Below are 13287 nucleotides of genomic sequence, written 5' to 3'. Positions count from 1 at the left end.
GGTGCGCCATGCTCCACGTTCCTTGCTCTTTGAGCTTTGAGCTTTGGAGCGCGGCAAGGATTTAATTTTATGGCCCCCGGGAGCGTCGCCCCGTTGACTTATTGTGCTGATATGATTAAGTGGTTCGCTGGTTCCGAGCCGCTGACTCCGGCTTTATGACAAGTGCAGGATCCGAGAAGATTGGCCCTGGAATCCCGACGTCCTGGGTCCTTTCGCCAGTCGATGATGCATGCGAGTTGGTTGCCTGTATAGCTTGTCAAAAAGTTTCGGACTCATCCGGCCATAAAAATGGTGACTCTTTAAATTTCGCTTAGATTCGATTTCATATGATTTGAGCCATACAACTCGAAGTTTAGTATACCATTTAAAATTTCTAACCCAGCCCAGCCCACGGACTGGTGAAATTGATTGAAATTAGATGAGCTTTTCATAATACAAGACCTAAGCCGCAGGTTTTCCCCTAGCAGCCATCTACTAGGATGTGTGTGTGTGTGTGCGTGCGTTTTCCATTAAGTTAGACCCGTTTTTCCCACAACCCGATGTCCACAACTACCAGGTAAAAGTTTGTCCAAGTCGTGTACTCCAGTCCTGGCTCCATACGCCATACTCCGCCATACGCCTGACTTAGGACTACGAAGTACGGGCCACGCTAATATCCCTCAAGTTACCACCGACTTTGTGCCAAATTGGTTATTAAAAGAGTCAACTAGTGCGAGGCAGAAATAAATTGAGAGGCAACAGCGCAAGGAATTCCCTCGCACAAGCAGTTCGAAAATAATAATAATAATAATAATAAAAGAGGGCAACTTTGAGGGCCATCAGTATGTGTTGCAACTGCTTTCCGATATTTCTTGAGGGCATTCGGCGAGCGTAAGTATTCCCAAGTATTCCGACAATGTGTTAGCCTTAAATGCAGTGGTATTGTATTTTATGTGAGCTTTTGGCTATCAATGACTTTGAGAAAAATTTCTAAAGTTATCAGCTTTCTCGATGAATGGTTTTTGGAAAGGATAAAAATATAAGGAATTACTTAACGGAAGTATAATTACATTTCCCTGATTTAGCAATTATGTTTCAAGGTGCAGTCGCAGTAAATGTTTTTTAAGTAACAGCTATTATTGTTAGCTTAAGAGCTTTTAACTCATTGACTTGGAAGTAAAGCGCAGCATCAGCCTGATTAAATTAGTAGAAATAGCTCTCGCTGAAAAGGTCATTATCAGGAAATGTAAAACGTGAACATTTCAATTACACCATTATAGGAAATAGGACATAAGGTGTGCATCCCTCTCTTTCACTCTCTCCCCAATCTAAAGAATTGTCCTGGAAGAAGGTCATTAGAAGCTTTCGAACTAATTGAGTAATTTGCTCACCTTGATTGCTTTCTAGGCTAGTTGTATGTGTATGTGTAGCTGTCAGGACACTCGGCACACGGACACGTGCAGCACACACACACACACACACACCCTTGCATCTTACCTGGCGCACACACACATACAGAGCACCTCACACTTACACACACACACACATGCTTGCGCCGCCATTTGCTCGTTCATTATTTCGCACTAATTAACGTTTCGCGACAAAAGGTGGCGCTTTATTTTTACAACTGCAACTGCGCTTTACTGCTGCTTCTCGGCTGCAACAGTTGCTGCACTGAGAGAAATGCTGCCAAGAGAATCAGAGAGCAAGCATTTAAAGTGATTGAGTGAGCTCTATGAATTATACACAATTTTGCTAGTTAAATAAATCAGAAATATATATTTAATATCTCCAACCTATACCTATTTCAGTTGGTTAATAAAATATTCTATTATTATTATATTAAGCGTATGCGATTTTTTCGAGTGTACTGGTGCTGCTACGGGTATTGCTGCCACTTGAGGAACACTCGAGGGGGCGGGCTTCGCCTTAATTGCTGTTTATGAGCGGGTTGGCCCAGTAATTAAACAATTTCTTTTGGCCCGGCGAAAACAGTTTCACTAACGGCGCCAAGTGGTTTTTGTGTTGCCCACAACTTGGCTGCATCTCAAGAAACACGAAAGCCACCCACGAAAACACATCGATTAAAAAAAAAAAAAAAACAAAACATGGTGCTTATTGAGAAGTACAAGATGACAAATAAATTAGCAAATTGTTGATTATATGTACGTTGCAACTAAGAAAGATTCATTGCATCCTTGGCTTCGGTGGTCCTCTTCTCCCGGTGGCTAATCCTGCATAATCCCAGCTAATCCCACTAGACCTTCTCCGCCGTATTCCGCTCGATGTAGTAGGGTGCCGCTCCGATTTGCTTGCACTTGTATCTCAGCTTGCAGCATTCCGGAAAGGGTTCACCCGGAGAGATTCGCTCGCCTCGGTTGCAGTTTTCGATGCGCAGTTTGCCGCAACTGTAAAAAATTTTAAATTAATAAAATATATGTATATATATATTACAAATAGAATTTACAATTTCATAATACAAGATTTTCATTGAAAAAGGTAAACTATTTCGCTGTGGAATTTTATAAGACTAAACCTTGAGATTAGAATAAATCCCGCCAACTGATTATGATTCAGGCAAATGGGCCACATTCTAAGGAATGAGGTCTTTGAATTTCAAAGATTGCTAAAGGCTTGCTTAAAGAAACTCAACGTCTTGTTAACTTTGTCATTGCTAAGAAGTGTTACCAAAAAATGAAAAAAAAAAACACTTAACACCTCAAGAGCTAAAGCCATTTCAAATCTGGGGCAAAACTTTTAGTTTCCCTCAATTTAGTTTTTTGTCTACTATCCTAGCAGCCCCCTTCAACCAAAGGATGTGAAGTCACCCCTCGCCAACAGCATTAATTTAGCTTTCAACTCTTTAGCTTGACCTAGAAATTACAGCCTCATCTTTTGCGCCACTTGGCGAACTCGAAACTCAAACTGAAACTAACTAGAAACTCGGTGAGAAGTCGCAGTCGCAAGTGGTTGACATAGCGTCATCTTCGTAGTTGGGTGTGCGACTTATCAGCGGCTGGGATGTGCCATAAAGTACACTCGCAAAAAAAGCTTGTTATTTTGTTAAAATTTGTTTAATTATATGGTAAGCTTAAGATGGAGTTAAAGCTCAAGTTTGGGTACCACTTTGACATTGCTTAAAAGATCTTCTAGCAGCTTGCAAACAATTTTCCCACAATATTTATACTCATGATTTTTTCCAGTCTATATGTTAGATGGTCCCGTGACCGGGTCAAGGTACTCTGGAACTCACCCCTCGATAAGTATTGATCCATCCTTGTTGCAAGTCAGTCGCTGGCAGGGAGCGATGCCATTGTTGACACCCAGTTCCAGGACGTCACCGCGGTACATGCACTTCCCGGGATTATCTGATCATAATATGAACAGAACATATATATAAATATATAGAAATATATTGAAATATATATATGGGAAACACATATCCGCTCACCTGCATCCGGTGGAATTCGTCCCGAGTAGCCGCTCACCTGCGAGAGCATCGAGAAGAGCAGGGCGCCTGCGATTACCAATGGTATCAATGGATTTGGACTGGCGTAGCGTTCCGGATGCATTGCGACCGCCTTGGTGTTCGAAACTGGACTGAATTGGTCCCGGACTCCGATCGGCGTTGTCTACACAGGGCATACTTATAGAGATTGCCGGACTGAGTCGTCGCCGTTCCGTTTAAACTGAAATTCATCAATTGTTTCGATTCAATATGCTCAATAATGAATGGGGGAGTGCTCAATCAATTAAGATTAAGAACTGCCAAGTAAGGAAAGTTACTTCAGGGACGCAAGTTCAATATTATCAAATTTCGGAATTAGGTACAATCTAAAATCATAGGGTATCCCTTGGTCGAACCAGAGGCGTTTGTTTGCTTTTCTTGTTTTCGGGTCTGTTGATTATTGTGTATTACTATTTAATTGAAGACGCCACTCCGCGCGGCAACTCATCTCTTGATTCCATTCGCTGGCGAGCGTGGCGGGGTCAGGCGGTTTATCAAATCGGCTTTTGGGGCGGTGCCGGCCTTTTATTACAGCACTTTACTGGCTTAAATTGTTCTAGAATGTTTGCACAATTAATGGCAAAAGCGGGACAGAGAGCGGCGAAATCGAGCGCCGCACTTGGAGATAGAAATTGAGATAGGGATAGAGATGGAGTGCCGACGCGCTGATGGCTAGGGAATCACAAATCGCTAATCTAGGGATGGCGAAATACACTGCAACTTCAGCTTTTTCCCAAACTGTTCGGTCTAAAGTAGTTTTTCGGGGAAATTTGGCTTAGTTTTTTTCAATACGAATGGAAATACTTGTCTAAATACGGAATGTCATACCCCGTTGAAATCGTCAAAAAATTTCCTATTGACTGGCATTTATAGAAAAAAATGTAATTTTTTGACCATTTTTCGCAAAAAATGATGATGTAACCCCTTAAAAAAACAGAAAATTTTGAAAAAAAAATTTTTTTTTCAAAATATCAAAATGGTTATTGGAATGGATTATTTGAATCATTAGCTATATAAAACAGTAATTCCCTTAAATGTGTGACCATTTTTGGCCTAGTTATAGGGTATTAAGTTCTTCGAAAAAATCATAATTTTGCAAAAATGAGTTCCCAATTTTTCAACAAAAATTAATCATTTTTTGTTCATAGCTATGAAGCTTTTAATCCAAATACGGAATGCCATACCTCGCTGAACTCGTCATAGAATTGTCTATCAATTGGCATTCACAGTTAAAAATGTAAAATTTTGTCCGTTTTTCTCAAAAAATTATGATATAAAAATTGAAAAAAAAAATGATTTTTTTCAAATTAACAAAATGGTTATAGGAATCGTTTATTTGGATCATTAGCTGTATAAAACAGTCATTCCTTTGAATGTGTGGCCATTTTTGGTGAAGTTATCGCAAATTGAACTGATCGAAAGTATCATATAAATATCATATATCACCATTTTTAGCCAAGCTATTAGTAATGTTATCTTGACTTAGTAACATTTTCGATTTAGTCAAGTCTGAATAGAAATCATTCTAGTCCGTGAACCAAAATAGAATATGCACATTTAAAACTTTGAAGCATAAAATCTATTTTAATTAATCTGATTTTCGCCACCATTCAATTAGGGAAGGACAAAGTCGACAAATGTATTGGCCAGACTTAATTTGCGCATTTAAAGAACTAGTTCGGTGGCAAATCTTAATGAAATGCATTCGTTAGCTTAACCCGCACACAAGAGCAGACAAATGTTGTGGCAACTTGTGCAATCCAATTGAGACGAGTCCCTGCCCCTTAACTAACCCCTTATCCATCCATTCGCACAATGTTTGCCCTGCTGGCTATTAAATTTTTAATCAAGTTAAAGTGTTGTCAAACACTTCATTCAGCCAGTTCGTTTCATTCAACTGTTCAACTCGGAGTTCCCATTTTTGGCGGCAGTCAGAAACAGCAGGCAGACACGACCCAGGGATATCAGATATATGTGTTATGTGGTGATATGGGAACATGTAACTTGCCGCTCGTAACACTCCACCCATCCCCTCACCCAAAAAAACCACCTACCACTCCCCGACGACCTTCTTTTTCCGTTCATTTGGTGTCGTGTTAGTTATGCATGCATTCATTCGTTCATTCAGCGACATTCATTTCGTTTCATTGCATTTTCTTACAACTTTGCACTGGCGTATGGTGGCACCACCGCCACCCACTAACCACCAACCATCAGCAACCCAGAAAACCGCCCACTGTAAGCCACAGCGGCATAACCGCATTGTAGGAACCACTTCACCCACTATCGCTTCCTTTGGCTGCCGCCAATCCCTGTGGACACTTGTTCGTGTACTTCCTTTTTATGATGTAAGGCTTTCTTTGCCGGTTTCTTTTTGTGCATGCTACCCCTAAATGATGGGTTGGGTATAATGGGTCCTCAATCAAGTCAATCCATGTATATAAATTACTCTTTCAAGCTTTATATCGAAGTATAAACAGCCTGGCGTAACTCTTATATATTAATAACTTCTAACATAAATCAAATTGGAAATAAGAGCTGATCACTACTCGCACGGTATTGGATATTCGAACCCGAAAATCTTGTGAGTACTATGCCTTTCCTGTTCGCCTTTGTGGTAAATGAAATGCAAATAAATTGTCAACTGCAGCTAAATAAAATTTTAATTTATAACGGGGTTTGACTAGCTTTCCATTGTACAAAGGGTGGAAAATGGGCGAAAAGGGGGCGGAACTAGCGAGGGAAATTCTGCCCCAAGAAAGGTGAATGCTGCTGAAAAACCATCTGAGTAATTGAAACGGAAGAACGATTTCCTTTGTCATTTGAATGCCGTAAATATTTATTGAACTCTGGGATTTTCCGAAAGCCGTAAACGATGTCTTAAGCAACAAATAAAACAATATGTACGCCAATGCATATGGTATTGCATAATATTTAAAATTGAATGTAAAATGACTGTACAATTGCAAGCAACAATCTATTATTTTTCGAATTTCCAACAAAGGAAACATTATTAAATATATCCTTGATTTTGTACTTGACTCAGTGGAACTGTATCTTTGATAGATATCGATTGACCAAGGCCTTTTGGAAAACCAAGAATTACCCACCTGTTTTCGGTCTGCTCGCTGGTCAGCAAAGTCGCAACTGCAGGCGTTGGATGACCAATTGACCACAAAGTGCGGGTTCGTAGCCCCCCTATTTTTGATTTTTTTTTTTCCCCCATTTTTGGACTGGACTTGCACACAGCATGAGCTTCACCATCAGTTTCAGCTTCAGCTAATTCGCATTTGATTATTTAAATTAGCGAAATGAGTGACAGGCAAAGGCAGCGAGTGAGGGAGGAAACACGCGCTCAAATTGAATAGTTTGTGCGGCCGATGTCCGAAAAGATCCAAAAATAAATGGCATCTGGGCATTTTGGTATATGGGCATACAGATACATATACATACATATACAGATGTGGAGCGACCTGGAGCAAATCGGACCATCGAGCAAATCGGCAGTGCTTTGTTAGACCGCCGAACTGCGAGACCAGCAAAGCCAGCGAATTCAGATTTCGCATTTTTAGAAAATGTATTCAGTGCAGGGGCGACATTCGCAGCGGCAACGAAAGCGACAGCCATAGCATACCCATCCATCTACCTATACACTTGCACATTGTCACCTGGCACCTGGCACCCATACATACGCAGATCACCAACACAAACGCAGACACTGTTAAAAAGAGAGAGTGCGGGAGAGAGAATTCAAGAAAGTGATCAAGAAGGAAAGCTAGAAAGGCGGTGTGTGTGCGTTTGTGCGTTTGTGTGTTTGTGAATGCACGCCGGAAATGGCCAAATTAGTGACTTACATCTTCATCGTCAGCTCCCTGGTCCTCTGGTACCTCCTGCTTTTCGGTGGCAGGGGCGTCAGAGGCGTGGAGGCCACCAACGGGCACGGGGGTCAGCTGGAGGGACGGGACTTTCATCACCATGGCGGCAGTCACCACATTCGCCGTAAGTACACTGAGGGGAAAACCCACCGGATGTCCAAAGTTACCAGGAATTATGAAATGATGCAAGTGCATACCCATAAATTCGATTGTAAACATTCAAGAACTTTTTATTCGCTATAAACTTTTACTAAAATAGTATCTAAACGATAATTCGATGCTTTGGTTTAATCAAGTCCTTAAAAAGTATTTTTAATTCTAATTTTTAATGTTTAAGGTAACATTAACCATTGCTGGCGCCGTTACGATGGCTACAATCTGCAGAACACTGTGGTCAACAAAAAGGAGCAGCTGAAGAAGCCCTATGGCATATTGTGCAACTTCAAGTGCACCTGGTTCTTCACCGTCAGGTGAGTTCGGCGAACTCGTTATCCAATTGTTTATGATTCATTTCTAACGCGAATTGTTGCAGCTTCCCCACTTGCGAGTTCATCTACGATTATAAGTTATCCTGCGTGCTGTTCACTTCACTGCCCGACTGTACCAGCGTCCAGTGTACGCTTATGAATTACTTCGATTAACTATGTTAGTGTATCTATTTAAGTATCTTTTTTTTGATAGCCTAAGTCTGATTAATACTAGATTTTATATGGACATGTAGTGCGATTTAGAAAGAAAGTATTATTAAATCAAAAGACCTAATTTATGAGAACGAACGAAGTTGTTTATTTCAGTATGAATTCTAGAATGATTTGTAACTTCTGGAGATGCGAAGGATTGACTTGTGTGGAGACTCTTAGATAAATCGACTAACCATTGTCTATGCCAATTCTATATCGAATCGGATTCATTTTATGCTGGTTACATATTCGGAGTCAAAGTTTATCTCACTTAATGTTGGCGTAAGGCCAAAGAGTCAACAGTGTTGTTCGCACTCCATTTGATGGAGAAGTTGAAAAGCCACAAAAGCTATCAATGGACCCATCCGTGCTGGCCAAACTTGCCACGCCCCCTATTCGGAGAAGGCGAGCCACGCCCAATTACCTGGCCACATACCTGTTAGATGGCCAAAAAGCAATCCACTTTTTGTAGTAAACAAATTTGAAACACTTTGTTACCGACGTCATTTTTTCCACCAGCTTTCAGCCCGGTTAAAAGCGATATATCCGCTTAACTTGATGGCTAAAAACGTGGCTTAAAAGGGGAAAAAGGGGAGCGGAGAGAGATAGAGAGGGGTGGGGAGGGGGGTGGTAGAAGTTAACCAAACTTGGTTAGTCCATGGCAATGGCGATGCCTGTACCTGAACCAAAACTTCTCGCCCCCGCCAAACAGCCGCAAATAAATCGTTCGACATTTATAAGCCAGTCAAAGTTATGCCAAAGCGTTTCCTGAAAATTTGTGTACCTACCTACCTACCTAGCGAGTTTCTGTGAGTTCTCAAAGGAATGGATGGGCAGAGGGTTGTCAGGTGCTGGCTAAAAATAAGATAAATTATGTGGCTGTAGTCAATGGAGCTGTTAACTCGCGCACCTGCGCCGGAGGCCAAAAGGGTTCGCACTCTCACCATTCAGCATTTCACCATTCCGCCCAAACCCTTTGACCAACTAACTGCTCCAGCAGAATCATTGAGTGGGTTTTTCGAAATTGAAGAGGGGAATGTGGACGAAATGGAAGGAGAGGAGAGCCACCAACTCACACGCCTCAATTTTGGTACGGAGCAGATGGGGCCGCACTTTAATGGAATCAAACGAAATGGCATTGATCGCTGAAGGCCAACGGACCCGCACCCGCAGAATTCAGAAGATCAACTCGATTCGGCTTGGTTTGGATCTGTCAGTCAGACCGCGTATTGTCCGAGTATTTGTAACTGGGATTTGGGTCGTGGTCGTTGTGCGTTGTGAGTTGTGCGTTTATATCACTATATAGATACATATGGATGGGATTGGATCACTTGGGGAAACTACGCGTAGTGCGTAGTTTGCTTTATTGCATTTGGTGCGTTGGCGGTGGCGGTGGCTTCTATTTCAATGTTGATTGGCAAATTACGGCAATTTCTGGGGGCTGGGAATTAGATTATTTTTAAATAGTTATAAACAAATTAATTGCGCATTACGAGTAAATTGTGCAACCATCTCTTGGGGCAAACTGTAAATGGGCATTGCGTAGTGCCCATGTAAACAGATTATAATCAATTATGGGAAATCTGAAATATGCGTACGGAAATAATTCTACGTTAGTGAACCAACATAACTTTTTAGCTAACATATTGAATTATTGAAAATATAGGATATGTAACATAATCTGAAGTGAGAATAAATCAATTTATGTAGAGTTCACTTGTAAATGTGATTCAAAGCGTAATTTCATCTTGAATTTGACATTGTGTATGAATTTATGCGATTGATTGACTTATTAACTGATTATTCTAAGCTTAAGTGACCTGGTAAATAGATTGGCCATGTTGCATTCTTTGGGTTTATGCACTCATAGCGCCCCGTCCCATTTCGCAGACAGCCCCTTCACCTGATTTGTCACACAAAAGGTGCTAACCGCTGCAACTACAATCCCATGAGATCCGAAACTGAAACCGAAATGGAAACCGAAAACGAAACGGTAAACGGGGAAGGCAAAGTGTGACTGACTCTCCCTATTGCTTTGAGCATATACTGAGAAAAACAGGAGCTAAGTAAGGGACTTACTGAATGTCTGTAAACATGTCAAATTCAAATCTCATTTTGTCTAATAGTAACAACTGGCGCCCAACGTGGGGCACCTCTGGTGATGATGCAGTGCTCTAGCTATTCTGCTATTTATATGGCACAAGGTAAAATCTGATAAGTAATACGTTTTTCTCCGTGTGGTAATCACATACAGAGCAAGAGGTGCAGAAAATGTAGAAGAAGAAGGAGGCAGATGGGGTCGCATACCCACACAACGGCATGCGATAATTTATCAATTGGCATCAATTTAGGCGCACAACAGCTCAAACTCGTGGCATTTCTTTGCCGTTTGTTTATCTGTATCATTCCATGTATACATATACATATACATATATATATATATATATATACACCTTTTTTCGTCCCAATCTGTTTCGCTGGCCTGGGTGGCGATTTTCGGCACACTCGCGACATCCATCGCTGGCGGCAGTTAAAACCGCGCCGAGACAGCCACGTATCGCATTCGAGGCATCCGAAGGCGTCCAATAGCCACTAGATACATGGCAGGCTCAGGTTCCGAATCAAATTTATCTACAAATTCTGGCCCAGAATTCGATTCTGATTTTGGCGGCGGCGGTTGTGTTTACGATTGTTGTGCAATGGCCAAATCGATAACAGAAACGAGAACCACAAATTCTACGGCGGCAACCATAACTGCAATACACACTCGCAAAAGCACCACAACAATCGCATTTGTTCTGCTGTTAATCCTCTGCTGTTTATGTGATTACAACCATGGAAGTATGTAGTCCCAACCACCACCTCCATATTCCTTTTTTTTTTGTTGTTTTGATCACGTTCTTTTTTTCGAGTGGGTGTTTGTGGTGAAAATTCGCTGGTAGTTCATATTGCTTATACGCCATGTGGCCAAACAATAATACATAATAAATAAACTGACTTATCTACTTTATTAAGCTCCAAACTAATACAACAGAGAAAATAAACAACACAAACACAAACCATAAATTGTGCTATGATTCGTTTATGTTTTTTATCAAAGTGAAAACCAATTTAAACAAGAGTTTAACTTCAAAAGACACAATGCAAATGCGTAGTACTTCGAGTAAATTAATATCGCAGTGTAATTAACTTACATTTTATTGTAAGATATAAATTCGTATTTGATGAATTTGAAGACTCCTTTCTAAACTACAACCGATGTATTTAATAGAATTTTTATCAACGAAGAGAGTGCTCTTGTGATTCAATATTTCCTATAGTCAATCAAAAATAATCCAGCTGAGCTTCAGTTTTCTGAATACGATATCAAAGTACTTGCACCCCACTGCTTCGAAAACAAGCATTTTATTTCGAATCGAATTTGTCGAGTATCCCAAAAGAACCAGAAAAGTGAAGTTGAGCAAATGAGTTGGGGAATGTTTTAGGCTTAATTGGCAGTCGATGTCCTTACGCAACAAGGACCCAAGGCGCAACCAGATTAGTCACTACCATACTCACATATATATACATTTATAGCCCAATACAATTGATACTGGTAAAGGATAAGTTCTGATTCAAGTGTTACCCATTTTCAGGCTGGGCATCGCAATGCTGGAAAAAGCACAATTCCGGCTCGATCCAAACGCCAGATGGAGAATTTAAGCGACCCTTTGGCATACTCTGCACATATCGCTGCTTTCTCTGGTTTCCGCCAATGTAAGTTATACAATCATTCAACCCACCCAGTAACCAGCCATAAAAACACCACCAAACACCATCACACATTTGCCATTGAAATGCCCAGCCAGCACTTGCAATTTGCAATTTATGCATGCCTCTGTTATTTTGTAGTGTGAATTGCATTTTAAAATAAACTTGTTTGGCTTTTGCTTGGGGTTTGCTTTTCGGACTTGAGCTTGGGGCCTTCATGCACGTACAATATACATACATACATATGTACATATATATAGTATATATATGTGTGGCATTTGAATTGCATAACAATTAAAATTGCTGGCAGCATTGTTTCGATTCGTTTTGGCTCCTTTTCATGCTGACCTGCCTTCGCCATCGCCATCGCCATCGCCATCGCAATCGGAATAAATATTTTATCGTCGATTTCTTGCAAACCACACCGTGCAATGCATCACCTTACCATTTTCATCCTGGCTTCATTGGCATCCAAGCATCCTGGCTTCCTTGCATTCTGGCACCCCATTGCATTCAAAATGGCTCGTTTGCCGGCATTCATTGTTTGTTTGCCTTCTGTTCGACTTTCAGTTATCCGTACTGTGAATTCATATTCGATCTGCGCTTATCGAGGCACTTCACATCCTTTCCGGACTGCTACGAGATTCGCTGCAACGAGACCTTCTCCTTTTTCGGCAAGGAGCCCCATTACTGACCTCCACCACCTGGAGGGTCAGTTGCTCAGCGTGTGAGCAACTGACATTCCACATCCCCTTCCTTTTTTTTTTTTTTTGAGTACTATCTGTGACTAAGAATTGTATGCTTCAATAAATATGGGTTACTGCATAAAACAATGCATTTGTTTGTCTTGTTCGAAAGTGTGAATATAAAGAGCACTTAACGTTTTGGTTTGGAAAGAGTTGTAGTCGCTTTGGTTATATTGTAGATTGGTTGGTTTGTATATAAATTATTTGAATTTCAGGTGAACAGTGCCCTGTAATCAGGCAATCATTGGGACTGATTGCTTTAAAATCGCACATCTCCTGGATGCTGGTGATGAATGGTCCTCGCTTTCTACTCAAAGGACTCGAGATCCTGTAAGAGGTGTTCATCGCCTTGGCGCCAAGCTGCAGGCAATTTCCATCACTTTCGTTTTCGGCTGGCTTTTAGCTTATTTCCGGTTTCGTAATAAAGGACAAACAAACAAATAAACAAAGGGCATGGGACAAAGGACCAGCTACAGATACTGGATGCTAAACACTGAATACCGAATACGGAATACTGGAGTTACACCCGCCCCCCACACACACACACACAACCTCATTCAATTCACAAATATTTGCATACAAATTAGCATTCTAATTGACTCGGGCCCAAAAATAAAGTAACCAACTGGGCCTTGGGGGCGTGGCCTGACGGGGGCGGACCATGTGATTGCCAAAAGTGTCCGTGTAGGGGGGAAACGGAAAAGGAGGCGTGGGAGCAGCGATATCTGTTGTCCATTGTCTTGGTTTTC

The 13287-nt window shown here is 41.2% G+C and overlaps 3 protein-coding genes and 1 long non-coding RNA gene across 5 annotated transcripts; 2 read left to right on the top strand and 2 right to left on the bottom strand.

Moving 5' to 3' along the window:
* Window positions 1–1783: 1783 nt before the first annotated feature.
* Window positions 1784–3611, bottom strand: CG15203 (uncharacterized protein). Of its 2 annotated transcripts, none has more exons than NM_001298176.1 (3): window positions 3431–3611; window positions 3233–3347; window positions 1784–2387 (listed from the first exon to the last, which is right to left on the bottom strand). In NM_001298176.1, the coding sequence occupies exons 1-3, from the start codon at window positions 3549–3551 to the stop codon at window positions 2237–2239; spliced, it is 387 nt and encodes a 128-aa protein (NP_001285105.1). In that variant the 5' UTR covers window positions 3552–3611; the 3' UTR covers window positions 1784–2236. The 2 variants fall into 2 exon arrangements, with proteins under 2 accessions (NP_001285105.1, NP_572679.1); NM_132451.3 differs by having other exon boundaries at window positions 2066–2387; window positions 3431–3603.
* Window positions 3612–3785: 174 nt separating this feature from the next.
* On the bottom strand, window positions 3786–4303 carry lncRNA:CR45614 (long non-coding RNA:CR45614). The gene has a single exon (NR_123865.1). It is a non-coding gene; the product is annotated as a long non-coding RNA:CR45614 (long non-coding RNA).
* A 2689-nt stretch (window positions 4304–6992) lies between these two features.
* CG1537 (uncharacterized protein) lies at window positions 6993–8136 on the top strand. The gene is made up of 3 exons (NM_132450.2): window positions 6993–7486; window positions 7700–7832; window positions 7895–8136. The coding sequence occupies exons 1-3, from the start codon at window positions 7321–7323 to the stop codon at window positions 8001–8003; spliced, it is 408 nt and encodes a 135-aa protein (NP_572678.1). The 5' UTR covers window positions 6993–7320; the 3' UTR covers window positions 8004–8136.
* A 2407-nt stretch (window positions 8137–10543) lies between these two features.
* On the top strand, window positions 10544–12618 carry CG1545 (uncharacterized protein). Its single transcript, NM_132449.2, has 3 exons — window positions 10544–10883; window positions 11678–11798; window positions 12363–12618. The coding sequence occupies exons 1-3, from the start codon at window positions 10742–10744 to the stop codon at window positions 12484–12486; spliced, it is 387 nt and encodes a 128-aa protein (NP_572677.2). The 5' UTR covers window positions 10544–10741; the 3' UTR covers window positions 12487–12618.
* Window positions 12619–13287: the final 669 nt, after the last annotated feature.

This window comes from Drosophila melanogaster, chromosome X (assembly GCF_000001215.4).
Source record: "Drosophila melanogaster chromosome X".
In the NCBI taxonomy this organism is placed as follows: Eukaryota; Metazoa; Arthropoda; class Insecta; order Diptera; family Drosophilidae; genus Drosophila; species Drosophila melanogaster.
The sequence above is the reverse complement of the archived record's forward strand: the minus strand, read 5'-3'. Positions and strand labels throughout refer to the sequence as shown.

Coding starts and splice junctions, on each gene's coding strand:
- CG15203 (NM_001298176.1), bottom strand. CDS start 3,551: ATGCATCCGGAACGCTACGCCAGTCCAAATCCATTGATACCATTGGTA. Junction 3,348..3,430: donor ACGAATTCCACCGGATGCAG/GTGAGCGGATAT, acceptor TATTATGATCAG/ATAATCCCGGGAAGTGCATG. Junction 2,388..3,232: donor GGATCAATACTTATCGAGGG/GTGAGTTCCAGA, acceptor AATTTTTTACAG/TTGCGGCAAACTGCGCATCG.
- CG1537 (NM_132450.2), top strand. CDS start 7,321: ATGGCCAAATTAGTGACTTACATCTTCATCGTCAGCTCCCTGGTCCTC. Junction 7,487..7,699: donor CGGCAGTCACCACATTCGCC/GTAAGTACACTG, acceptor TTAATGTTTAAG/GTAACATTAACCATTGCTGG. Junction 7,833..7,894: donor ACCTGGTTCTTCACCGTCAG/GTGAGTTCGGCG, acceptor GAATTGTTGCAG/CTTCCCCACTTGCGAGTTCA.
- CG1545 (NM_132449.2), top strand. CDS start 10,742: ATGGCCAAATCGATAACAGAAACGAGAACCACAAATTCTACGGCGGCA. Junction 10,884..11,677: donor ATGTGATTACAACCATGGAA/GTATGTAGTCCC, acceptor ACCCATTTTCAG/GCTGGGCATCGCAATGCTGG. Junction 11,799..12,362: donor TTTCTCTGGTTTCCGCCAAT/GTAAGTTATACA, acceptor TTCGACTTTCAG/TTATCCGTACTGTGAATTCA.